This window comes from Haemorhous mexicanus, chromosome 8 (genome assembly GCF_027477595.1).
Source record: "Haemorhous mexicanus isolate bHaeMex1 chromosome 8, bHaeMex1.pri, whole genome shotgun sequence".
NCBI lineage: Eukaryota > Metazoa > Chordata > Aves > Passeriformes > Fringillidae > Haemorhous > Haemorhous mexicanus.
Genome location: NC_082348.1, coordinates 19489140 through 19511358, shown reverse-complemented (window position 1 = coordinate 19511358; position 22219 = coordinate 19489140). Strand labels below are relative to the sequence as shown.

Sequence of the window (22219 nt, the reverse complement as noted above, 5' to 3'; positions counted from 1 at the left end):
GCAACAGAAGCAGAATAAGACTCCCTAAAATGGAAAGAGGAAAAAATAAGATCATTTGCTGAAATGAAGATACTGAAGTAGTCCTTTTTTATCTTTTGACTTGAGGCTCTATTTCCAGTCCTAAATTATCTAGTTTGTTTTTAAATCTAGGCAGATCAAAGAAGTTTCTATCATCATTTACACCACTCTTTAAGCATAAACATAACTAATATATATCTAAAAAAATGTAGACAAAAATGAGGGGTTTAAGAAGTCCTCTCAGGCTTTGAAGTCAAGCAAAACAATTTACATAAGCACCTCACAAAAACTGGGTTAAATTCATTCTTTCTTCCCAAAGGATTTAAATGAGTTTCATATGTGAAAATGAGGAGGCCAGGAAAATGAAACACCTTGCTTCTCCTTTCCTGCATCTAATATCAAACCCTACTACTAGATTATAAAATATACACAGCTAAGACTTGAGTACATAATTAAATTTGTGAAATAACAATTGTTTGTCTATGTAACAAGTGCTTACAAATCAATGCAGACATAGATTTTGAAACTTTTTTGTCTCTGAGTATAAGCTCAGAGTATCAACTATAGCCCTTTAATTTAAGCATCTAAAACATCATTTCTTATTATGCAATTTAAAATTAACTTTTCTGTATTATATTCCTATGGAGCTTGTGTTAAATGTGACAATGAATGCTTCTTTGCTTCATCCCCCCCTTCCAGAGCAGGCAGCATTATAATGATACTTCCTCTTCACATTTCCCCAAGAGGAGGATTTACCAGATCCCACTAGATCTTGAGGCCATATTTTTTATCTCTGCTGAAACCTCCATTTTCTTAGCAAATCTACCCCTGAGGAATAACAGCAGGCAAGCTTGCAGGAGATTTTCTGGGACTGAAATCTATGAGATGAAACCACACACATTGAGAGAACTGTAAAAATTGCCTCTTTGGCCTGAGCTGAGTTTGTAATCATAGCTAGAACTGAACTCAGGTGCTGAGTTCTAACCCCTCGACAGGAGATACAAGCAACACAAATCAATTTCACACAGAAAACATGAAGGACACCCCCTGCATGCAGAGCAGCAAAGGCACACTGCTGTCAGCAGGCACCAGCCTGCCACAGCCTGCTCCATCTCGTAGCTCTGCTCCGGTGACTGCAGTGCTCAACACTGGGTGTCTCTGCACATTTTAGAAAATCTGATTTTTGCTAAATAGAATTAGTCTTTGTCCCCATTCCCTCCCTTAATACTAATTGTTCAATTCACCAGAAATATGTCTATCCCATGTTATGTTTCAATTAAATGAATTCTCTTCTATTTACTTACATGTATGTGACTCATAAATTACTATGAATTACATTTTTGGAGAATCCAGAATTGGACAAAAACTGCACACTCCCACATCTGGGTCACCCTTAAGAAGTCCTGAATTCTGCCCAAATTTCATCTTTTTTTTTTTCCCTTAGGAAAATATCTCAGGAGCAGTTCAGAGGCCACCTGTTGTGTAATGAGCACCAAGACTTTTTTATAGTCATAGAAACAGCCCATGGGAAACATACTGAAACATCATTCACTGCATTAATTATCACTTCATTACTACATTATCTCTTTAAATGCCATATATTTGACAGCTGTAGGTACCTGCAATGCTGGAGCTGTTGCATTCTTGTCTACTGCAAAGAGCAATTTCATTTGACTTCCTGCAGCGTGCACGTGGGGGCTGTGTGCTGTTCTCCTGCTGCCCCCTGAGGCAGGCTGTGCTTTTGCTACATCATCTTTTCAATTTAACAATTCTAAAACTTGCAAGGATGTGAAGTAAACCACTGAGCAAAGTTTGGCACTGAAATGCATTTAGGGCTCCTGCCCCTAGTCTGACAGTCTGAAAGTATTATTACTATGGCTAGGCCAATCGAATCAAAACAGGCTCATCCAGAACTTTTGTACTTATTTTTGAATAATACTGAGAAATACTCTCATGTTCCTATTTTTAAAACTTTTTGAAACCAAATAATTTCAAAGCATCTCATCCTATTACATGCATCAACCAACAAAATCTACGTTTAAATAGGAAACACTTCTAGAACTCTAATTTTAAGTGCAAGAAATTTGCAGATAAATAAGCATATTACCAACAATGTAAATCTTTCAATTTCAATATCAAATTAGATTATATACCCTATGACAGAAGGAATCCACAAGGAGAACCAGATGCAAAATTAAGGATGTAGGGCCTTTTTTACTAAATTTAGAAGGAGATCTTTGTATAAATAACCTTTGAAAAATATCCTTCTTGATCAAAAGCTTGAACACTTCTTTGAAAACAGAACTTCAGAACAAAGGAAGACAGCACTGAACTTCAGGTAATCCATGAAAGGTACATTTAAGTTCCAAGATACAGATAAATATTTGAGCTTCCACACTGAAACTGGATAGTATTCAAGCTGATTACATCCATACTATATTTAGTCAAGATCCTTATCCAATAATTTTAAAAAGTGTTAGCATTTGCCTGAAAGCTGCTTGCTGCACTTTTGTTGCATGTCATTCAAACTTTATAAAAAAAGAATCTGTCAGAACATACAGGTCAGCCTTTTCAGCAGCTGAGCCTCACCAGTATTACAGGAAAAGGCACTGAATTTAGGTGTTACACACCAGAGAAGAGTCCACAGAGGCTGGTCTCAACTTCCAAAAGGAACTTTGAGGTTGGAACACATCCAGCACTCCCAGAGCACAGCTGTGTGCCAGCAGCCCAGGTCTCAGCACTGCCAGGCTGTGCAGCAGGGCTGTGGCAAGCGCTGCTCAGCCCCCGCTCGGCACCGCCGGGCCCTGCCCGCCCCTCCTGTGCACCCACCAGCCTCAGGCTCCCTCCTGCCCACAAACAGCCTGGCTTTTCAACACTCTGTAGCAGTATGCTGCTTCTTACATCCAGTGCAATGCAGAAACTGAAAGCACCAGAAGCTACACCCTGTACTCTGAGAAATCTGTACACAGGTTCCCAAGTCCGGTGGTGGGAAAATAAAACTCTTTACAATTGATGGTAACAAGATCCAACTTCAATTAAATGACTCCAGCATCCAAAACCTGTGTTGCAGAAGGACTGGTGGGCAGGAGGGGGGTATTGAATTCAATTTACAAAGACAGATTTAGGTTTTGATAACCACCAAGCCACTCTTCTCCATTTCTGAACACACACCATCATTTGCTATTTCCGTAACAAAGCAGCTGGAAGCAAAATCTTTGTTTTGTATGGAGTCCCAATTCACAACATTGTGAACACTTCATCCTCTGTACAACAACTGCCACAGAACTGAACCAGAAAACACCTATGTGGATTATTATGCATGTAGCCCTGTACAATTTCAAAAATTTCAAACAAATGCTAAACATTTGAAACCTTTAAAAGTTCTGCCCATGTCCTAGTGTGAAACTCAAAAGAAATAAAGTTTCACAAATGCTTTTAGTATCCTAAACACAGTGCTCATTTTGCTTGCTACACTACACAGAGGTACACGTATCAGTCTCATTCCCTTCTCTGCAAATTGGTTAATGCTTGTAAATGCTCTGACCTCCACCACAAAGTTTTTTCTGTAGCAGTCTTCTTTCTTTCTGATAGGTTCAGATCAATTTTCTCTTCTGAATGAAGAGGCTGAACAGTAATGACATTTTTATTGCTTTAATCTATGTCAGATTGAAAAAGATACCAACACCCATTCAACAGTTAATAGGGAAGTTAATTTTAAATTCAGACTGGGAATTGCATTAACAGTTAATAGGGAAGTTAATACAATTGCCATCTGAAGGGCAAGAGATGAGATTTTGAGTCCTCTTTTAAGAGCACTCTTTATTTTCAAAAAACACATGGTGTAAACAAGAAGGATTGTGAGCACAAATTTGAAAAAATATGCCATATTTGATTAAGGACCAAATGTAACTTGCTTAAGTCTATTGTTAAAGGAATTTACTGGAAATATCTGTCAACACAAACAGGCATCAGCCTCCTGTGTGTATCCCAGGGCACAGCCAAGCCCACAGCTCCTGCATCCCATGGCAAGGGCAAGGCAGCACAGACAGTTCAGGAAGCACTAAGGTCAAACAGAGATTTTGTTCACCCCTATTGCTGACCTTGTGCTTACCATGAGACATCTCACAAGCCACTTTACCTTAGGTATACCTCAGCCCTCTACAAAGAATGAATAATATTGAATTTGACTCTGTGACCTACATACCAATTGTAAAAATACTTAACAAATTTGTTATGGCTTATTTTTGTGAACACCACTCTACCACCTCCAAACTAAAAATTATGAAAGACTTTCTTTTCATTCTGCTTAACCATTTTGATGAAACAAAAATTAGGAAGATAAATGGCAATTTATTTCCAATTTAATGCTTCACAGATTTGAAGTAGACACATTTATTTTCTATCTGCCACTTGCCATTTCCCTCTCAACTGCAACCTACAGTAAACCTAAGAGCAAAGACCACACATGCTGCTGATATGAGGCATTTCACAGAATTCTCAACAGAATGCCTTACTATTAATAGAATAGAATTGTCTTTTCTAGGATAAAATATACTTTCTTAAATGGTGCTATTCAATGCTTAAATATTGACTACAAAGACACCACTGGTTTGTACTTTATCTTCAACACTTCCTTCTCTGAATTTCAGATGCTAGTCTCATTAAACTTTTATTTGCTGTTTTTATACTAGTTTGATTGAGTCCTTCCAATAGAGTTAATCTAAGTTAAACTGTAGTTAAAAAAAAAAAAGTACACTTTGACAATAGTCTTCCTATGCAAAATATTTTATTCTTTTAGTATTTCCATATTCTAATAATCTTTTGGATATACTTAATCCATAAGCATGTACTTAACAATTGGATTTCATGATACTAAAGGCCTTTCCCTATCTAAATGATTCTATGATTTTAAGTGTATTGAATTGAAAAATCAAACCCACAACATTAACAGAGGCATATAGTGTCACTTTAGCTGATTTTAAACATTCAGTACTGAGGACTAAACACCTCTTGTGGGGAAACAGTTTCTACTAAGGTGTAAGCATCAAGAGCAGAACAATTTCTAAATTTACCTATTCAAAAACGACCAAAACTCAGCAGATACCAAAACTGCCACACAGATCCCATGGGAGATATTCTGTTCATTGTCAATGAAACAGTAAAGGGATATTTGCTTTGTTTGTCCTCATTTTCAAATAAAGGTAGAATTACAAATAATCAAGCCAGAGACCAGATGGTCTGAACCCCTATTCTGGAACATATATTACCTAATAGCAAGAAGAACCAGGTTCAGCTGGTCCTTTTTCACAGAGAAAGAAATTTAGGTTAAGACAGTTCTGATTTTAGTAATAACAGATTTAATTTTTTAGTATCTATTTAATATTTATTCATAATTCTACTGTATGCTGTCTCTATTGAAATTGTTGAATTACAGAAATTATTATCTTCATATATGAACTCTTACATAAAACTGCTGCAATTTAAACTCTGAAATTCAAATGAAATTACATCTTTCAAATTTTTAGCCCTTAGGCACTCAGTTCAACTTGAAGTATTGAGCTGTCCCTCTAAGCATAAGATGAAGGTCAAACAAAGGACACTTTTCTTTCAGTAGAAATACTTAATAGTTTCCACTCAGCTCTTGTATCTTTAATGAATAGTTGACTGATAAGGTAAAAGGACAGGGAACATAGATAAACCTGTCAACTCAGAACAAAAACTTCTGTTCTATGCCACCTTTTGTAGATAAGGCAGAAACATTATTTTAGAATACACAGTAGATCAGCTATGATTTACCATCCTGCAAACCATCATGAAAGCAGCCTCATCTACATAATAATTTAAATGTATATATTTTTATAACATACCTCTGTGCAATGGCTGAGGCATGGTTAAAATCTGGATAAGCAAAAGGGATGAGACATCTCTGTAAAGCACAGGAACTTCTGGCAGTTCTTCACTTACCAGCCTGGAAATAAAACCAAAAGAAAATCACTCCTGATACTATAAACCCATTTTCTTATTTTATTTTGTATTTATTTGAAACAGTATGACATTTGATATCAAGCTTACAGAAGCCTAATACCTGACAATCTGCTAACTGATCTCAATTTTAAAATGGATCTCAATTCAAAAATTTAATGTTACTCGTGAGGAAATTACCATTTGGGTACCTGATTCTGTTGAAATGTTTTCAAACATTCCAAACTGCCTGAACTCATTACGTCTATGTAGAGAGTCAAGGAATATTCAAACAGTTGATTTGGTTTCCAAAGCATGGCATTTCACACTATACATGTAACCAGGCTGTAACAACAAGGAATCCTCAAAACACATTTAAAGTTACAGGGAATGCTCCTATTGGAAAACAGAGACCTTAGAAAAGCTATTGCTTTCCTTCATGTAAAGAAACAAAGGCCCAAGCAGCCATGACAGGTGGGATTATGCAACCTTACACCCAGGTGCAAAGAGCTGGGTGTGTTCTCACTGCCCTTGGCAAGCAGTGGTGCTGCTGATCTGCGCTGCAGGAGCCACACTGGGAACTCCTGGTCTCACTGACCCTGAATCTCCCCTGCAAAGCAGTCCTCTACCAATGGCCACCTGGGCTGCAAAGGAACAACTGAGCTCCTGCAGTCTGTGGACTGCAAAAGGCTGCCCACATGTGGTGGTATGTGCATGCATGCATGGGATTTTAGCGTCCTCTAACTATTTTGGGGATACAACCAGTTCATTATCTCTGAGGCCCATAAACATGATCCTGCTTTTGAAAAAAGACTACATAATTACTGAGTTCCTGAACACTCAGGCATCTCTCTACAGAAGGCACTTCCAGGAGTCATCTGTGATAGGAATTTTAACACACGGAAGCAGTCATACAAGAGGAGGATTAAAAGAACACATGGGCACATGGCTGACTGACCTTGTAAAATGAAGGGAGAGAAAACATGGTCTAACTGGTCCTTTTGAATTAATGAACCCAGACAGCTACAGAATAAACACCATCTATAACCCTTTTGCTATAATCAACCATATAATAAAATTATTGTTTGAAAGCCCTGTAATATACATAAATATATACATACATACACACGTATACACACTCGTGTATGTGAGTCTCCTAAACAAAACCCAAATATTCCAAACATCAGTCTATTGAATTCTAAAGAAGACAAGGGTGGCAAAAATTTGTATCACACTGCCAAGCTTCATTTTCAAAATTATACAGGCCATGAAGATACTCACCTCACTATGTCTCTCTAATTCTACTTTTACCTACAGCTAATTCTACTTTATGATCTACAACACTGAATTTTAAAATAACCCTCATTGTGTAATGACTTTAAAACCAGGGACATCCCTTAAATTACTTCTCATTTTTAATTTTTAATTTATATATAAATTTGGGAAAAATTTAATTTGGAATAACATTAAAAAAATCTGACTCCCTCTGGTCACATTTTGCTGAACACTTCCTTCCAACAGAAGTATCAATATTGTTTAATAGTCATGTAACAATTAGGTCAAATACCAGTTCTGTCAAAATTACATATATATATGTGTGTGTATATATATATATATATATATTCATACACAGAATACCATAATTGATTGGCATCAACATCACACATAAATGAACTCATTTGCACATGCAGGACCAACTGAATTACTTTCCTAATTTATTCAGTTTGTAAGAATTGAGAAGCAAAGCTACATTAAATGTCAGGGGTTTAGATAAGCTGCTTTTGCTTACATCAAGTACTGCAGCACATGAAGCACTTAAAAACTGCTCTGTCATTTGTTAAGAGCCTCAGAAACTTCTTCATTATGAAAATGGAAGTGAAATTACAAAATGTGTTTAGAAATGTGTTTTATGGAAATTGTCCATTCTGTTAATCCCTAACGGATAAATGCAAGCTTGATTAATCTGACTACAAAAACTTGTGCCACAGAAGCACTTAATAAAAAGAAAGCAAGTACAACAGCAAATAGGACCAAAGCAATACAAAATGATTCAAATGTATCCCCCATTTTACAACAGTTGTATGCTGAATCAATTTTTAAAAGGGTGGTGAAAATAAACTATACAGTGCGAAATGAACATGTCCTAAAATGAAAAATGCAAATCTCAGCTTTCCCTATGGAAATGACCTCTCCCCCAGCCCAAAGTAACTGGGCTGCACCTCTCCCTGTGCCAAAACCATGTCTGCCTATCTCCTGACAGCTATGAAACTGCCTCTGTATTCTGCATCCTCCTCCTGGAGAGCTGTTATGCATGAGTCACTTCTTTGGGAATGGATACAGAGAAATGGGAAATTCTGTTGTAATCTCAACTAAGCAGCATTTTGCTTATGGTGATTCATTATATTTATGCTCCCCATTCCCTCTTCTCTCAACCAGAGACTCTTAGAAGTTTTTGGTTGATGCCAACTCCAACTAATTAAAAAGGTAGAAATTCAGTAAGTAAAGTAAAAATTCTGAGCCTCACACCTCCTTGAACTGTTTTGACAGAAAAGTTGAGATGCAGGGATATAGGTACACTTAAACTAAGGCTTCATCACCTAGGGCTTATGTTTTCTTCACAATTTGCAGGATAAGAAGCAAAGCACACAAATCCCAGATGGCAAAGAGGTCAAACTAATACACAGCTTCTGATATTCACTGCAAGAAAGCAGAATTCTACTATTTATTCTGGCTGCACCTTAGGATATAATCACACTTTCATATTTGCTCTTCATCATGTCACAGCAGATTTTACAGCAGGTCGGTTTCTCATTATACATTCACTGACAGTACTAACACTGGGCATCTCCCCTTCTCTTTTACCACGGTGTCCCCAGCAGTCCCCTGTCACTCGTTCCCAAACTCATTCAATTGAAGCTTTTTAAAACATGGATGTGTTGCTTGACTTTGTTCATGCAGCCTGCCCAAGTTACATCAGCACAACCAAAGAAGATGGTGAGCTATAGTGCAGGGGAAGGAAGAAACAGCCAAGAGCAAATACTGCAAAGCTGGCACTACTGTGAAAACCTATGTAATGCAACATATGTCCTGAGAGACAGGTGTTTCAGGCAGGATTTCTGTTGTATGGAACAGAGCAGGTAGGTCCTGCTGCAGCACGTGTATGGATAGACCACCTTAACTAAACCCCGCTATCCCACCCTGCTATGCTCTCTGTCTCAGAGGACCTTCACAAAAACTGCAGGCTTTTTCCCCATTTCACAAGTTTCTGTGATGGAGAAGTGACTTAAGAGGTTCCTACGCACAGCTGCTCAGTCCTATCCCTGAGCTGAAGTTTGTTGTCCAGTATGACACCACAAACAGTCTCTGAAGTGATCTAGCTTAGAATGAAACATCAGTGAAACACTCTAGAAAAAATAACCCAGCATTTCAGTTTATCACGCAGTTCCTCCCTCCAAGTGCTTCTACTGCAAAGATCCTTAATGTTTTATCAATCCATTCTTTGCTGATATATTCTGTCTGGCAAAATAGACACAAAAATTTCAGCCTTTGTAGAGATTTAAATTTTAAAAAACATGTATATCCTTTCATTTCATGTTTGTTGTTCCTGAAAATGTGCCTGTTTGGACTAGTCCATTAAATTCACATCTGGGTTTAGTAATTATTGCCTCCAGCTGCTCCTTGCCTGCCCCCTGCCACAAGCTATTATTCCCCCTTTGCACCACAGTAATTGTTTATTTGATCACTATTGAAACCAGATCTGCCCCAGAAGAACAATTTGCTTAAGTACAGCCTGTGGGACCAAGCATATATTGAATTTTGCAACATAAACTGCACAGGAGGAATAATCTACTAAACCATTCACACTTCACCAGACTTAGCTGTTTCTTTTTTCCCCCTTATCTTCCAAACAGCCTATCAAAAAGGGTCTAAATAATGTGAGCTAGCTTCTTGCTCAAGATTTCCTTATTTCTACTTAACCTTGCTGTGGCCACTTGAGTTTCTCCCTGTCTTTTCTTTCAGTTGACATTTCCAGCTACAAGGAGATCTAAATTCAATTGTAGAAGACACTGGACAGAAACAGTAGTTTTGGGAAGAACAGTGAAGCAATTCTGTGAGACTCTTTACAAGTTACTTTGATCAGTTCTCCCAGACACAGGAAATCTAAGGCATTATTTCTGAAGAATTACAGCTGAGTTGTAGAAAACTAAGATTAAAATTGTGGGTTCTACATCTGGGTAGTTCTATTTGTAAATATTTATGTATATTTAAAGAAAATAGCTATAATAAATGAGAATGAGAATACAATATAATGGGGACTTGTTTTCCACAGATTTTTGCATGTGTGTGGGGTTTTTTCTTCCCATTTTGAAAATTATTCTTTTAAATAAATGAAGATTGAACTAGCTTCTCTGGAAAACTGCCTTCAACTCAAATAATAATTTAAAGTGAAAATTAAATAGAAAAAGATGGCATATTGGTTTGAAGATATTTTGCTTCCGTGACTTCCCTAAAGTTAAATTGTTTGGAATCACAGTAATACAGTCAGAAAATACAGAACTTTTTCTCTCACTGACATTTTTTTCTACAAGTCTTCGCTTGAAGTCTCATGTGCAGGTCAGGCTGATGCTTCAGATGACTTGGTTAACTTCAAAGCAGCAGAATGCCATTCACATCTAAAATCTGCAATGATTATTTCTCCACCATCCTCTTAAGCTCTTAAGCTTTTTCAGTTTTCAGCAGTGTGTCACCTTCTAATTGCCCTGAGTACTCTTTCCTGCCCCTGAAAAAATCTGCCATTCTCTATCTCAAAAGGCTGTGTGACTCTAAGAAGTGTGCAATCAGATCATGCACACCAATCCTATGAATGCCATCTTCAAGTCAAAATACCACATCAAATTTCTCCAGTATAATTACAGATATTCATTTTATGCTCCAATTTATACATGAAAAACATGTCCTCAAATTGCCTCCTTTGTAGTCTTCTGGTGCCTGCAGACTAAGGAAGGAAAAACATTCCAAGGAGTGAGCAAAAATATTCCAACTCAAAAGTATCTGTGCATCTCATCAGTAAATTATTTCATAGCAAAATGGATGCTATTTCAGTTGTAGCTTCCTACAAACCATTTAGAGCTTTGTGCCAAACCAGTATCATCAAGTCTAACATGAAATACTGAAAACCAGTGCAAAAGACACAAGAACTGCTCAAATGCATTCCCAGCATGCAAACCCTTCTGCAAAGCAAAGCATAACAGACCTACAGTACCATCAATTTCTAAGTGATTTAAAATGTTGCCTAATGAACTCTAACATGCTGCACTTTAGCCTTGACATGACCAATGCATGGTGAATCCCATCAGCTCTGTGGGCCCCCTCTATTAACAGCTGCTTCCAAAGCCAGCAAGCTCCTCAAATGCCAAAATGAGAAGTCCATGATCTGTCCCACAGCCATTCTGGCCACATGATCTTAATTCTGCTGCATAAAACTCAGCCAACCATACACCAAATTTATTACCATTATCCCACTGCTCAATCTGGGTCAGGGCTCAATCAGAATCACATGAGAACAGACCCTCAAAGCAGTTTGAATGCATGCTGAACAGGTTTTCAGGTTCTAAAATGCTTGATGCTTTCTTCTGCTAATAGTTTATAAATTTATCTCTTAAAACATTTTAATTACTCCAATAACCTAATGTTCATTGCAAAAAAAAAAAATCCTGGGTCCAAGAGAACAACAAAGTCTTAAACTAGAAACAAGAACAATTGTTTTTATAGTCTTCCTCAGTTTGCAGTTAGGATTGTGGCATCACAATTCTAGATCAGTTTTTGAAATTGCATGATGCTTTCCACCTCAGGCTCCTACAAGCACTGACAAACATACAGCTGGAGAGGCACTAAAAGTTATGTCTTTTGACATAACTGCAAGCTACAAAATGTAGAGCTTAGTATGAAGAAGATGCTTAAGGTGCTAAGAGAAAAAAAGTGTACTGTTTTCCTCTTATGAGGAAAAATCATAATCTGATTTTAGGCAAGAAACCTTTCTCCTTGTCATCAAGGTAGAATCTGAAAAGTGATGGGTCTTAAGTCAAGTAAGGAGATGAGTCCTTGCAGAACAAAGTACATGGTTTAATTTATTATATTGTTAATCCTTGTACAGCTCTGTTTGTAAGGCTCATGTTTTAAAAGCAAATGCAGGTCAGTAACTTGCTTAAAAATAATAAGCTTGATGAAATTTTTTACCCTAAAATATAATTATTTCTCACATATATTAGACCTATTTACAGCTATTAATCATTACTCAACTTTCAATAAGCTTCCAGCTTATCTCAATGTAAATTTTGTTGAGCATCCATATCAAGAACAGCAGTGCCCTATCCACTTACCCAATACTATTTAATTTGCATGTGCTTAAGCCTGCAAGAGGTGCATTTAAACTTTAGCTCAAAACTGGTATTTGTCAGATTTCTATGTAAAAGAAATTGGAAAACATTTTTACAAATTCATACATACAATTTTTAGATGTTAAATCCACCAGCATACCTCACAGAGAATTTAAATTAAGACAAAGTTACCCAAAGTCTCTCTGTAAGGTGTTTCTTTCACCAGGCAAAACTGATAGTGGGTAAATGAAAATACTTGCTCTGAGTTTTTCTCCTGGGAGGGCTGGGTTAGTTTCCTCCAGGGATTGTAGGCAGAGTCTATACTGTAGAGGCGCATGTGCATGGCCAGCACGTGAAACAGCTGATCTGTAAGGGGAAGAAGACACATTGCTGAGTATTACATATAGGGATGGGAACTATTTCATATTAAACTGCCATCATGTATTTTACAAGATTCTGAAAAGCCTGTCACGTCATTCCGAAGAAGCATATTTTTATTAAGGATTGAATTATTTTTTTTAAAAGGATTTGCAGAGAAGTAAGATTTCAATCGGAGGCAGTGAACACACGCAGATATACAGTAAAATGTTTCAGAGAAAGGCTGTTTAGAAAGCTTTGACCAGATCTCAGTTGTTTTGGTGCTCCATGTACTTAATTACAGGCCTTTTTAAAAATCCTGTTTCATATGCTGTTGTGTTGCCAAGGTTCCATGCTCACTTCACTTGCCTCTCCAGTTTATGCTAGAAGTGGTGATTTCTTAAACAATTATTCTTAACAGAGACTGATATACTTTTAATTTATTTACTTTTAGCTTTCATTCCTCTCTCTCACTGTTAAGTTCTGTGCACCACATATTTGAAATTTAATCTAAAATTGCTACAAGTCCTGGCCTACAGCAGGATCACTTTGGTTCTTCATCTTTCAAAGGTTTATTATTCCTTCTGCCTTCATATGGTTATTTTGTAGATAACTTCTGGACAAAAAAATCCCCAAACCAACAAAAGTCTGACTAAAGATCAATGACACTAAAGTACTAACAGCCTTTATAATGTCAGAGATTTGTCTGTACAACCTGCAGGCAGAGTTTGCTGATATTCATCATTTCAAAACCTTCTGTACTTCCACTGTATCAAAAATATAATTTGAAAAACACTTGTAGAATTTTTCTAACAGAGGATGCATAATTACTCATGGTGATTTACTGGAGTATTTTATACTAAAATGCATATTTTATATTTATAAATCATATGATCACACAAAGACAACATATAACCCTTTCTTCCATTAAGCCACCGAGAAGGCAAGTACCATTTAGGTAAAGAGCATCTTCAGGAAGGTACATGCAACAAAAAGCACAGAATGGTTTGAGTTGGAAGGGACCTTTAAAGGTCATCTAGTCCAAGCACCCTGCACTGAGCAGGGATATCTTCAACTACATCAGGGACTATTCAGGATTCAGAGTTCACTTTTTCAAGGAATCTTTTTTTATCTTCATAGGTTTACACTGAAATTATTAAAATATAATTTCCCACAATTTTGCTTACTTTTTTCTTCCTGTCACACTATATCTTGCTATTTGGAGTCATGCTTTTCTCCTGTTCAATTTTCTAGGACCCTGCTTTCTTTCTCCCTTTGATTTTAACTTTTTCCCTTAGTAACCTGACATCATCTTTCCTCTCCATCCCTTATTCTTTTGATTGATCCCTTTGCATCTTTCTCTCTAAATCTCCCTACTTCTCTATAAACCCCACTTGCTCAACCTACACACTCACAGGTCCTCTTTTTCAAGTAGAAATAGCAGCTATTAATTTATTTTCCATAAATAGACAATTACTCAGAGGTAGGCAAGGGCCAAAAGAGTCGCATGATGAAATCAGCTGACTGCCAGAGCCTGAGGGCTGTAATTAGCTCCTGGGGTTTGTAAAATAATTGGAGCTGTAGATGGCATTGGAATTGATAGCTGCCACCTGCTTTCTGAATAAAAACAGTCAATGAGGACAAAATAAGTCATCTTTTCTCCTGGCAAGAGATTCTTAGCAAAACACTGCTTTGCTGATAAAGTTGAAAATATAAAGTCTGAAAATATACTTATATTCCATCGAAATAATGAAAAAACCCTCAAGCATCATATTATTTGCAATGAAACCCATGAAAATATCCCAGCCTTCCCTCCTGCCTGTTCACTAAAATGAAGGTTTTTTCCCCCCTCAAGTGCTCCTTGCTTTAAACAGAAACGAGGAACTATTAACAAAAAAAAAAAATTGTTCAGGGTAATTAATTCATCCCCTGTTCCTTTAACAGAGCTTTTACTATTATGAAATGAAGCAGGCAAGCATCTGGCCCTGGAGAATCTATTTGTAATCTCCAAATGTGTACCATTTGTGGGTGGGAGGCACACCGCGGGGTGCCGGGCAGTGCCAGGCAGGAGAACGCGGCTCCGCCCGGCCCCGGGGGCTCGGCCCCAACAGCTCCGGCCCAGGCACCAGCGAGCTTCGCCTCTGCTTTCCAGCGCAGTCACTCCAACTGCTTCACTTACCACTTCCTGTGACTACCAACTACTGGAGAAAGCCAGGGAAAACACCAGAGCACTGGGAAGCAAGAACTGGCCCACTTAAGAAGAAATTAAACAACTCTTAAATAATTTTTTGATGTCCGGTTGTAAATAACATCCTTTCCCATTAATGCAGTTGATGGTGCAATGCCAGACTGCTATTTGTGGGAAGCATAAGGATAAGGAGCTCATTTACAGAGAAACTGAAGCCAGAGACCAAGAGGATAAAATATTTAATCTTTACCCAAAACCCTAATCCTATCCTTCTCACAAAAGGGAAAAAGGAAAAAACAAACAAACAAACAAACAAACCAAAAAAGACTAGACAGACAGAAAGAAAAATACTATTTCAAAGTTAAGAAAGGAAGATTATAAATTCATTAATATGTACTTTTAAAATGTTGCAGAACTGTTCATCAACTAGTGCAAGATTACCAGAGTACGAATAGCAAAGAAAAACATCTACATAAGTTAGAGAGAGGTCACAGAATCAGAGAATGCTTAGGGTTGGAATGGACCTTAAAGATCAACCCCCCCAGACCCCTGCCATATTCCACTAGACCAGGTTGCTCAAGGCCTTATATAACAGAGAAGAAGAAATCACAATTATTCAGCCTTAATGCTGTGTTGTGACCCTGTTCGATAAATAGGGAACAATGAACACAAACAGGTCTATTACACTTTATAAAACAGAGAAATAAGACTTGTACAGTTCTTCTATATAATAATTTTCCCTAAACTCATGAGAATTTGCAAGGCCATAGACTCTAAAACTAATGTAGTCTTTCAAATAGGACTTGATTTTTAAATAAAAAATAATAGAATACTATTTGCATTTTTTGGTTGCACACACATACAAAACTTTAAGGCTTAAAATGACAATTTTGCAGGCAAATTTTCGTCACCATTCTTCTCACACACCCTTGGTCAGCGATACTAAGAGCTACATTAATCATTCTTAATTTTACTTCCCAAGAGTATCTGCCCTCATGGTGCAATCTACTTAAACAGCTCTTGACCTATTTGTTCCCACCATCTTCCCTGCTGTTTGCTGCTGTAACAGCTCACCTGGGACAATATATTCCATTTTCCACAATATCTAATCACCAAACTTCACAGTTGTTACAAGACTACTACAGAGTGGTATGCTTAATCACAAAAGAAACCCCTCAGTATCTCACACACAGAAAAAGCCAAACCAGGTTATGCTGTACATTACTTCTGCTGAACCTGACATGAAAGATGTTTAGAAACAAAAGCTGTTTCAATACTGTGCCAAGAAGGCTTAAACAAAACAGTACTCAAGTTCTAGATGGGGTATGGATTTTAGACATCATTCTTTCCTCACTGCAGAAGACAATGAAGAAGTTGAAGGCACATTTTAAACAAAACTTCAAAAACAGGATTGCTCTTAGAAAAGTAAATGACTAGGGAAGGATGATAAAATATACTTCAGCATATGAATCTACAGAACTGCAATTTTTCATAACTTAAACACAAGGATTTGGAAGGGGCAATGAAGGCAACACACAATTATATAATGGTTTCATGACAACAAACCCTGCTATATATGTAAAGCTAACTCTGCCCCCACTAGTCATATTTAGCCTAATGTCCAAACCTAAATACAATAATATTAAATGGAAATACTGTACAGGTCTGTTCTAGGAGAATCCCATCTCCTTACATTAAAAAACAAGTCTATTTTAATGCAAGATTACATATGACTAGATTGTTACATAACAATTTTTTGAAGAGTCAATACAGAACATAAACAACGTGTTTTAACATTTTAACAGTGAATAGATGACATTCACCTCTCTGTGCTGCTTAACAACAACACATTCATAAATGTGGTGCCTTTGCCTGGAAGGCCTTGAATGTTTCTGGAGTGCAAGATTAATATTAAAAATAACAATATGACTGACTTGGGTGTAAATAAGAAAACATACCATTCTACCCAAAACTGTGGAAAAAATCAAGTGCATTGTGGTAAGATGCTGTCCACACCCCTTTATCAGAAATATGACTACAATCCTTTTAGCAACTGCTAAAGGAAAAAGCATTAGTACAACACAGTCAAAATCACACAACAGTTTAAGAAAGGAACAGAAAAATATTATTGTAAACAAAGTGCAATGTAGTCTAAGTAGAAAAAGAAAATAAAATCAAGATATGTTACCAGGTTTAAAAAAATAATCAATATGCTTTTTAATCAATATTCTAGCAATTTCAGATTAAACCCCTGTGTGCAAGTACATTAAAACAGTCAAATCACATCACGGGGAGAATGATTTCTTCTCCCTAAATATATACATAATTCTGAATGCAAAGGGGATAACAAGTAATGTCCCTTCCAACCTAAGCCTCTGTGATTCTATGAAAACAAAGCTTTTCTTACTGGGTTATTTTACTTCTCCTACAGACAATTAATGCACAGTCTTAAAAGTACCAGTTGATGTGATCTTAAAGCTTCTCTTGAAAAAGACAATTTCTTTACTTCTCACATGTGAGAAGGATCTCTTAACTTTTGGTAAGTCTGGTAAGTTTAGTTTGTTCCAGTGATCTATTTTGATGAAAGGAAAACCTGTTCATTTTCTGAGACATACAGATTCAAAGGGAAAATTCTAAAAAGGCTCGAAAAATAGGTAAATAAGACATATGAATTTAAACAAGACTTAAAATTGTCATGCCTAGCTGAAGTATCCATCCAGCAGAAGACAATTCTCCAATGAAAATACATCCTCCATGTATCATTTCCAATTTTGTAATTCTCCAAAAAGAAATTTCTCCAGTGATTAAAGAATTTTCCATGTATTTCAAGGCTTGAGAAATCTGTATTAAAATTCCTGACAACTCTTTTCACAGATTGTCAGCAAAAGGAATGCTTTCTTGAAAAGTCAGGTCCTAAAAATGTAAGAGTCTCCTTTATGCAAGAGGATGTTGAAGGGATGGTGTGGTAAGACAATGAAAAAAATGAAATCACGTATTATACAAACCACCTAGTGGCAGCTACCAGGCCTTAGCTTGGTGGCATTTTTTTCCTTTCTTTTTTCTTCAAGTAACACCAAAGAACCAAAAAACCCAACTTTGAGGTAGTTTCTCCCTTTGTATCAACAGATGTAGTGGAAATAGCATCAGTGAAGCTACAGAGATGTACACAAAGGAAGCTGCCCACCAATCCAGTGGTTCAAGCACTCTCTGCAAAATCATAATCTTCCAGCACTTAATGACATTAGTTGGTGAGGCATCATCAGAAGATCTATTCCCTTTTAGAGGCATTTATCTAGCTAGCTAGCTTTAGGTATGTGTAACAAAAATTTGATGTGATGTCAAACATTTCACAGTGTTTTAAGATGAAATGAATATCTTTTATTTCACTTTTATCTTAAAATATAAATCACACCTAAAAACTGAGAGTCCTGATTTTGAAAAACCCAGTGAGATAAAAAAATGACCTTGCAAATTACTAGCCACTTCCCTGCATACATTCTTCTAAACTCTAAAGTGTCAAGAAATTTTATTACCAGTAAAACCATGTGAAAACCAAGATACACTCTCTATTTGTACTTTCCAATATTTTTTCATTTTAAGCTGAAATTTTCACCCTAACCTGCTCATCCATGTTCTTCCAAATACACTCCAGTGAAATGGGTAACACATTAGTAAGAAGCTAAAATTCAGGGAGAAAGTTTCCACCGTACTAGATGAGCATACAAGTAAAAATACATTGCAATCTAAGTATAAATTACCTGCAGAACCCTGGCTGACTAAATTTGCACACAGTGATCTAGAGATGTTTTAACACATGCACTTTTCAGGTACTTTGGTCAGCTGAGAAAGGGAGGTAATGATGGTGGGGAAAGACAACGTGCAGTACAGGTTAAAATTACTTTTTTAATAAATAACATACAAATGAAATTAGTTGGGCAGTAACAGAAGACTTTTGTCCTAGAGGGATAGTGACAACCTGGTGAGATTTCTTGGGTGGCTTGTCACCTCAAAGGATGAGGAAAGCATCCCCCAGAAATTGTGTACCAAAAGACAGAGATGGGCCTAAGCTTTCTTTTTTCCTACAAAATCTGCTGCTCTTGCTACATAAGCTTCACTTAAATAAGCATTAGTAGTAGGAGCAGTTCTGGCAGGGTTTCCAGTTTTTCATGACAGAAGAAAATGTCGACTAATAACTGTTTATATTCCAGTAAAAGATTAAAATATTTTAAGAAAAAACCACTTCTGGCAGCAAGAAATTGCTTTATTTGACAACTACTGAAAGTTTTAGAACAACAAAATTTGAAAATTTCTATGAAAGAAAATGTGAAAAACTTTGTGGAAGAACTAGGCAAATTAAAGACTTGGGATGTTGTAGCTGCATGCTTATTTCTAAGTATGACACCAAGTCATGAGCTATATTAGCATTCAGAAAACAAACGTCTTTCCTATTGCTAGCACAACCAGAGTGAAACAAAGCTTTCCTGCTTCACCCTTAAAATACTTCTAGTGTTACTCACAGAAATGCAAACTTATTAAAAATAATACATGCATAGTATGACAATTGATTTCTAAATCAATTCTAAATCACTGCACTCACAGGTCATGAACAGCTCTAATGAAGAATGTGTGCAAATTAGTTTTCAGATTTCTCTAACAGAAACAAAAAACCAAAGACTCCTTATGGCAGAAAAAAAATGGTTTTAAAAGGAAAAAGTTGATGTAATTTAGAAAATACCAGGAAGAACCAGACATGTTTATTCAATATATTAATAATTTATACTGCATTTAATAACATGGAACTTACTTAAACATGATCTTTTCCCAGCTGTGCTTGCACCTCCTGAACACAAATTTCCTCCTCGGTGGACCAGCTCAAGTTCCAAGTTTGTTCTGTAAGAAAAGCATAACAGTATTGAATGGAACAACATTATTCAAGCTTCTGCAAACACAAATGAATCATGACAAACTCCCAGCATACACTAAATAATACTGTGAACTAATCTGCAGTGTGAAATACTGCCAAAATACAGCTCAGAACAAAACAAAATTTATTAAGATACTGTCATATATGATTTTAAGTACTATATTAACACAGTTCTATACTGAATTGTGAGAGAAGAATTAAAAATTGTTAATTCTGTGTCTTTCTTCTGTATGCACACAGCATAAAAAGTGAATTTATGTGCAAATCTGGAAAGACAATATACAGATTGGCTAACTTTCAGTCATATACATCTAAAAAGTGTTCTCTCCATTGGCAGAGCTTTTGTTTCACTTCAGACAATCAGAGAGTACAATGGATGTGGCATCAACTAAATATGAATACAGTCTAAATTATAATTAAAGCACTGCCCTTTATAGATAAGTTAGTTAATAAAAGCCTTGGAAGTTAATTCTGAATGAAATGCTATTCACTGCAGCTCATTAGTATGAACCAGTGGTTGTGACACTGAATCTCTGCATGCCACACTGATGCTTTCTTTCTCAGTATTACTGTAATCTGATACTTAGGCACCAATTGTTTAGGCCAATTTGATAATTTTGTTTAATTTTGGAATTGGACGTTTCACTGCTGCACTATCTTTTACTCTCAAGATTTGGAGCAAACTGTTTATGTTATATTCTCTGAGAGCCTGTTTTCGTAAGTCAACATACATTTTAAAAATTAGAATAAAGAAATATAATTCTATTATTCTGAAGTGTTGTTTCAATCAAATTCAATCCAAACTGCAAATCTCATTCTAAACATATTTTGTCCTTTAATGAAAAATGAAACAATTTTAGGTTTGATATAATGTGACTGAATCCATATTAAAATCTATTCTAGAATTTTAGGCACATAACATATCCAAGCTAAGAACACCCCTCCCCCACCATTTAAGAAGACACTAGAGGATTTTTATTCAAAACAAATTATTTTCAAGAATTTCAGCTTCATCAACTTGAAAGAATAATACATTTTGATATGCAGTGTTTGTTAAGATATTTTCCTATGTTTTTAAAATAGCAACATTTCTGAATATTCCTATCCCTAAGTTTGCAGCTTATGCCATCCATTTCTGAAGGAATGCTTTAATCCTCTCTACTCAGAAAAGGCAATTTAACATTGATAATGTGCCTGCTCAGAGCTCCATCTGGTTGCTGCTGATAAGGGCATCTGTGTGACAGGGGAATTTTCCACTCTTCAGGCGATTTGCAGTGCTCACTGAACTTCTGAAAATCTACCAGCAAGGAAGCAGGGACAGGGATTTCATATTAGTGGACAAAATAGCAGCTGTAGATCAGCATGTGCTAGTTCATCATGGGAATAGGAAGGAAATCAGTATGTTTTATTTCTATGAACATTCTGATAACTAATTTGTAGAACAAAATCAATGACAGTCTTCCATTAAGATGAAGACAATTAAGATTTAAATCAAAAAGACTACCTGAATGTTTAAGAATAATTTTCTAGATCTAAAATTTTAAATTCCCCTTTCACCGAGGCATATGTGCCATTTCACAAAATAAAGGACAATTCTGAAAAATACCTCTTGCTGTTACATATGAGGTGTTATATAGTACTTTTTACTATAAGGAATGTAAGGAAAGTTATTTCTGTAATCACATACTCTGTTCACATATACGATACCAACTCTCACCTCCCACACTTCTTCATTGTCCCCAGCTCCTCAAAGGCAGCACCTTATAGCTCAGCTTTCTTGGAAATCTAAGTATTAACCTTTTCCTTCAATATGTCTCTTTGAAAACATATCTGTAGGTTGGCATAAAAATGCAGAGTAGAGAAAGCATCTTCTGTGAAATGAACACTTATCTTTCAGAAAATATCCTACATCAGGTACAGACCTCAATCATTTTTGAAGGAGACCAGTGTATCTCCTCCCTAATTTGAGCTCCCTTCTGCCTTGAGGATCTGTATACCCTCTGCCCTTTACTGAAGAAAAGTAATGAAGAAAAACTGGGGGCATCTGATAGAAGCGTGGAACACAGAGCGGTCTCTGAAAGAATCCTTTGCTATCTCAGAATCCTCAACATAAAGGAAAGAGAATGAGAAAGAAAATCTATATGAGTGTCTTCTTTTCCTATCTAGAAATCTCAGCGTCATTCATTGGAGCAAAACATTTTGTAGGACACTGCCTTTATCCTCCTCACTCACAGAAAAAACCCAGCGAAAATGGATTTTGCTCAGCTGTCCTGACTCCTGACTAAAAGCAGACCTACTTCATCTCTTCTTGGGGGCTTTGGTTAAAGGAACATTTTGGGGGTGGGAAGGGTGATTTCATATTTCTGGGAATTCATACCAGGACAGAGTAGAGGG

The 22219-nt window shown here is 36.6% G+C and overlaps 1 protein-coding gene across 4 annotated transcripts in view; it reads right to left on the bottom strand.

Moving 5' to 3' along the window:
* Positions 1–22219, bottom strand: part of UBR3 (ubiquitin protein ligase E3 component n-recognin 3) — a 98119-nt gene that overhangs the window by 9484 nt on the left and 66416 nt on the right. For all 4 annotated transcript variants that reach the window (XM_059853047.1, XM_059853048.1, XM_059853049.1 and 1 more), the window contains 3 exons: positions 19706–19791; positions 12617–12722; positions 5886–5986 (listed from right to left, as the gene is read on the bottom strand). In XM_059853047.1, the coding sequence (XP_059709030.1) occupies positions 5886–5986; positions 12617–12722; positions 19706–19791 (293 nt within the window). The remainder of the gene's footprint in view (positions 1–5885; positions 5987–12616; positions 12723–19705; positions 19792–22219) is intronic.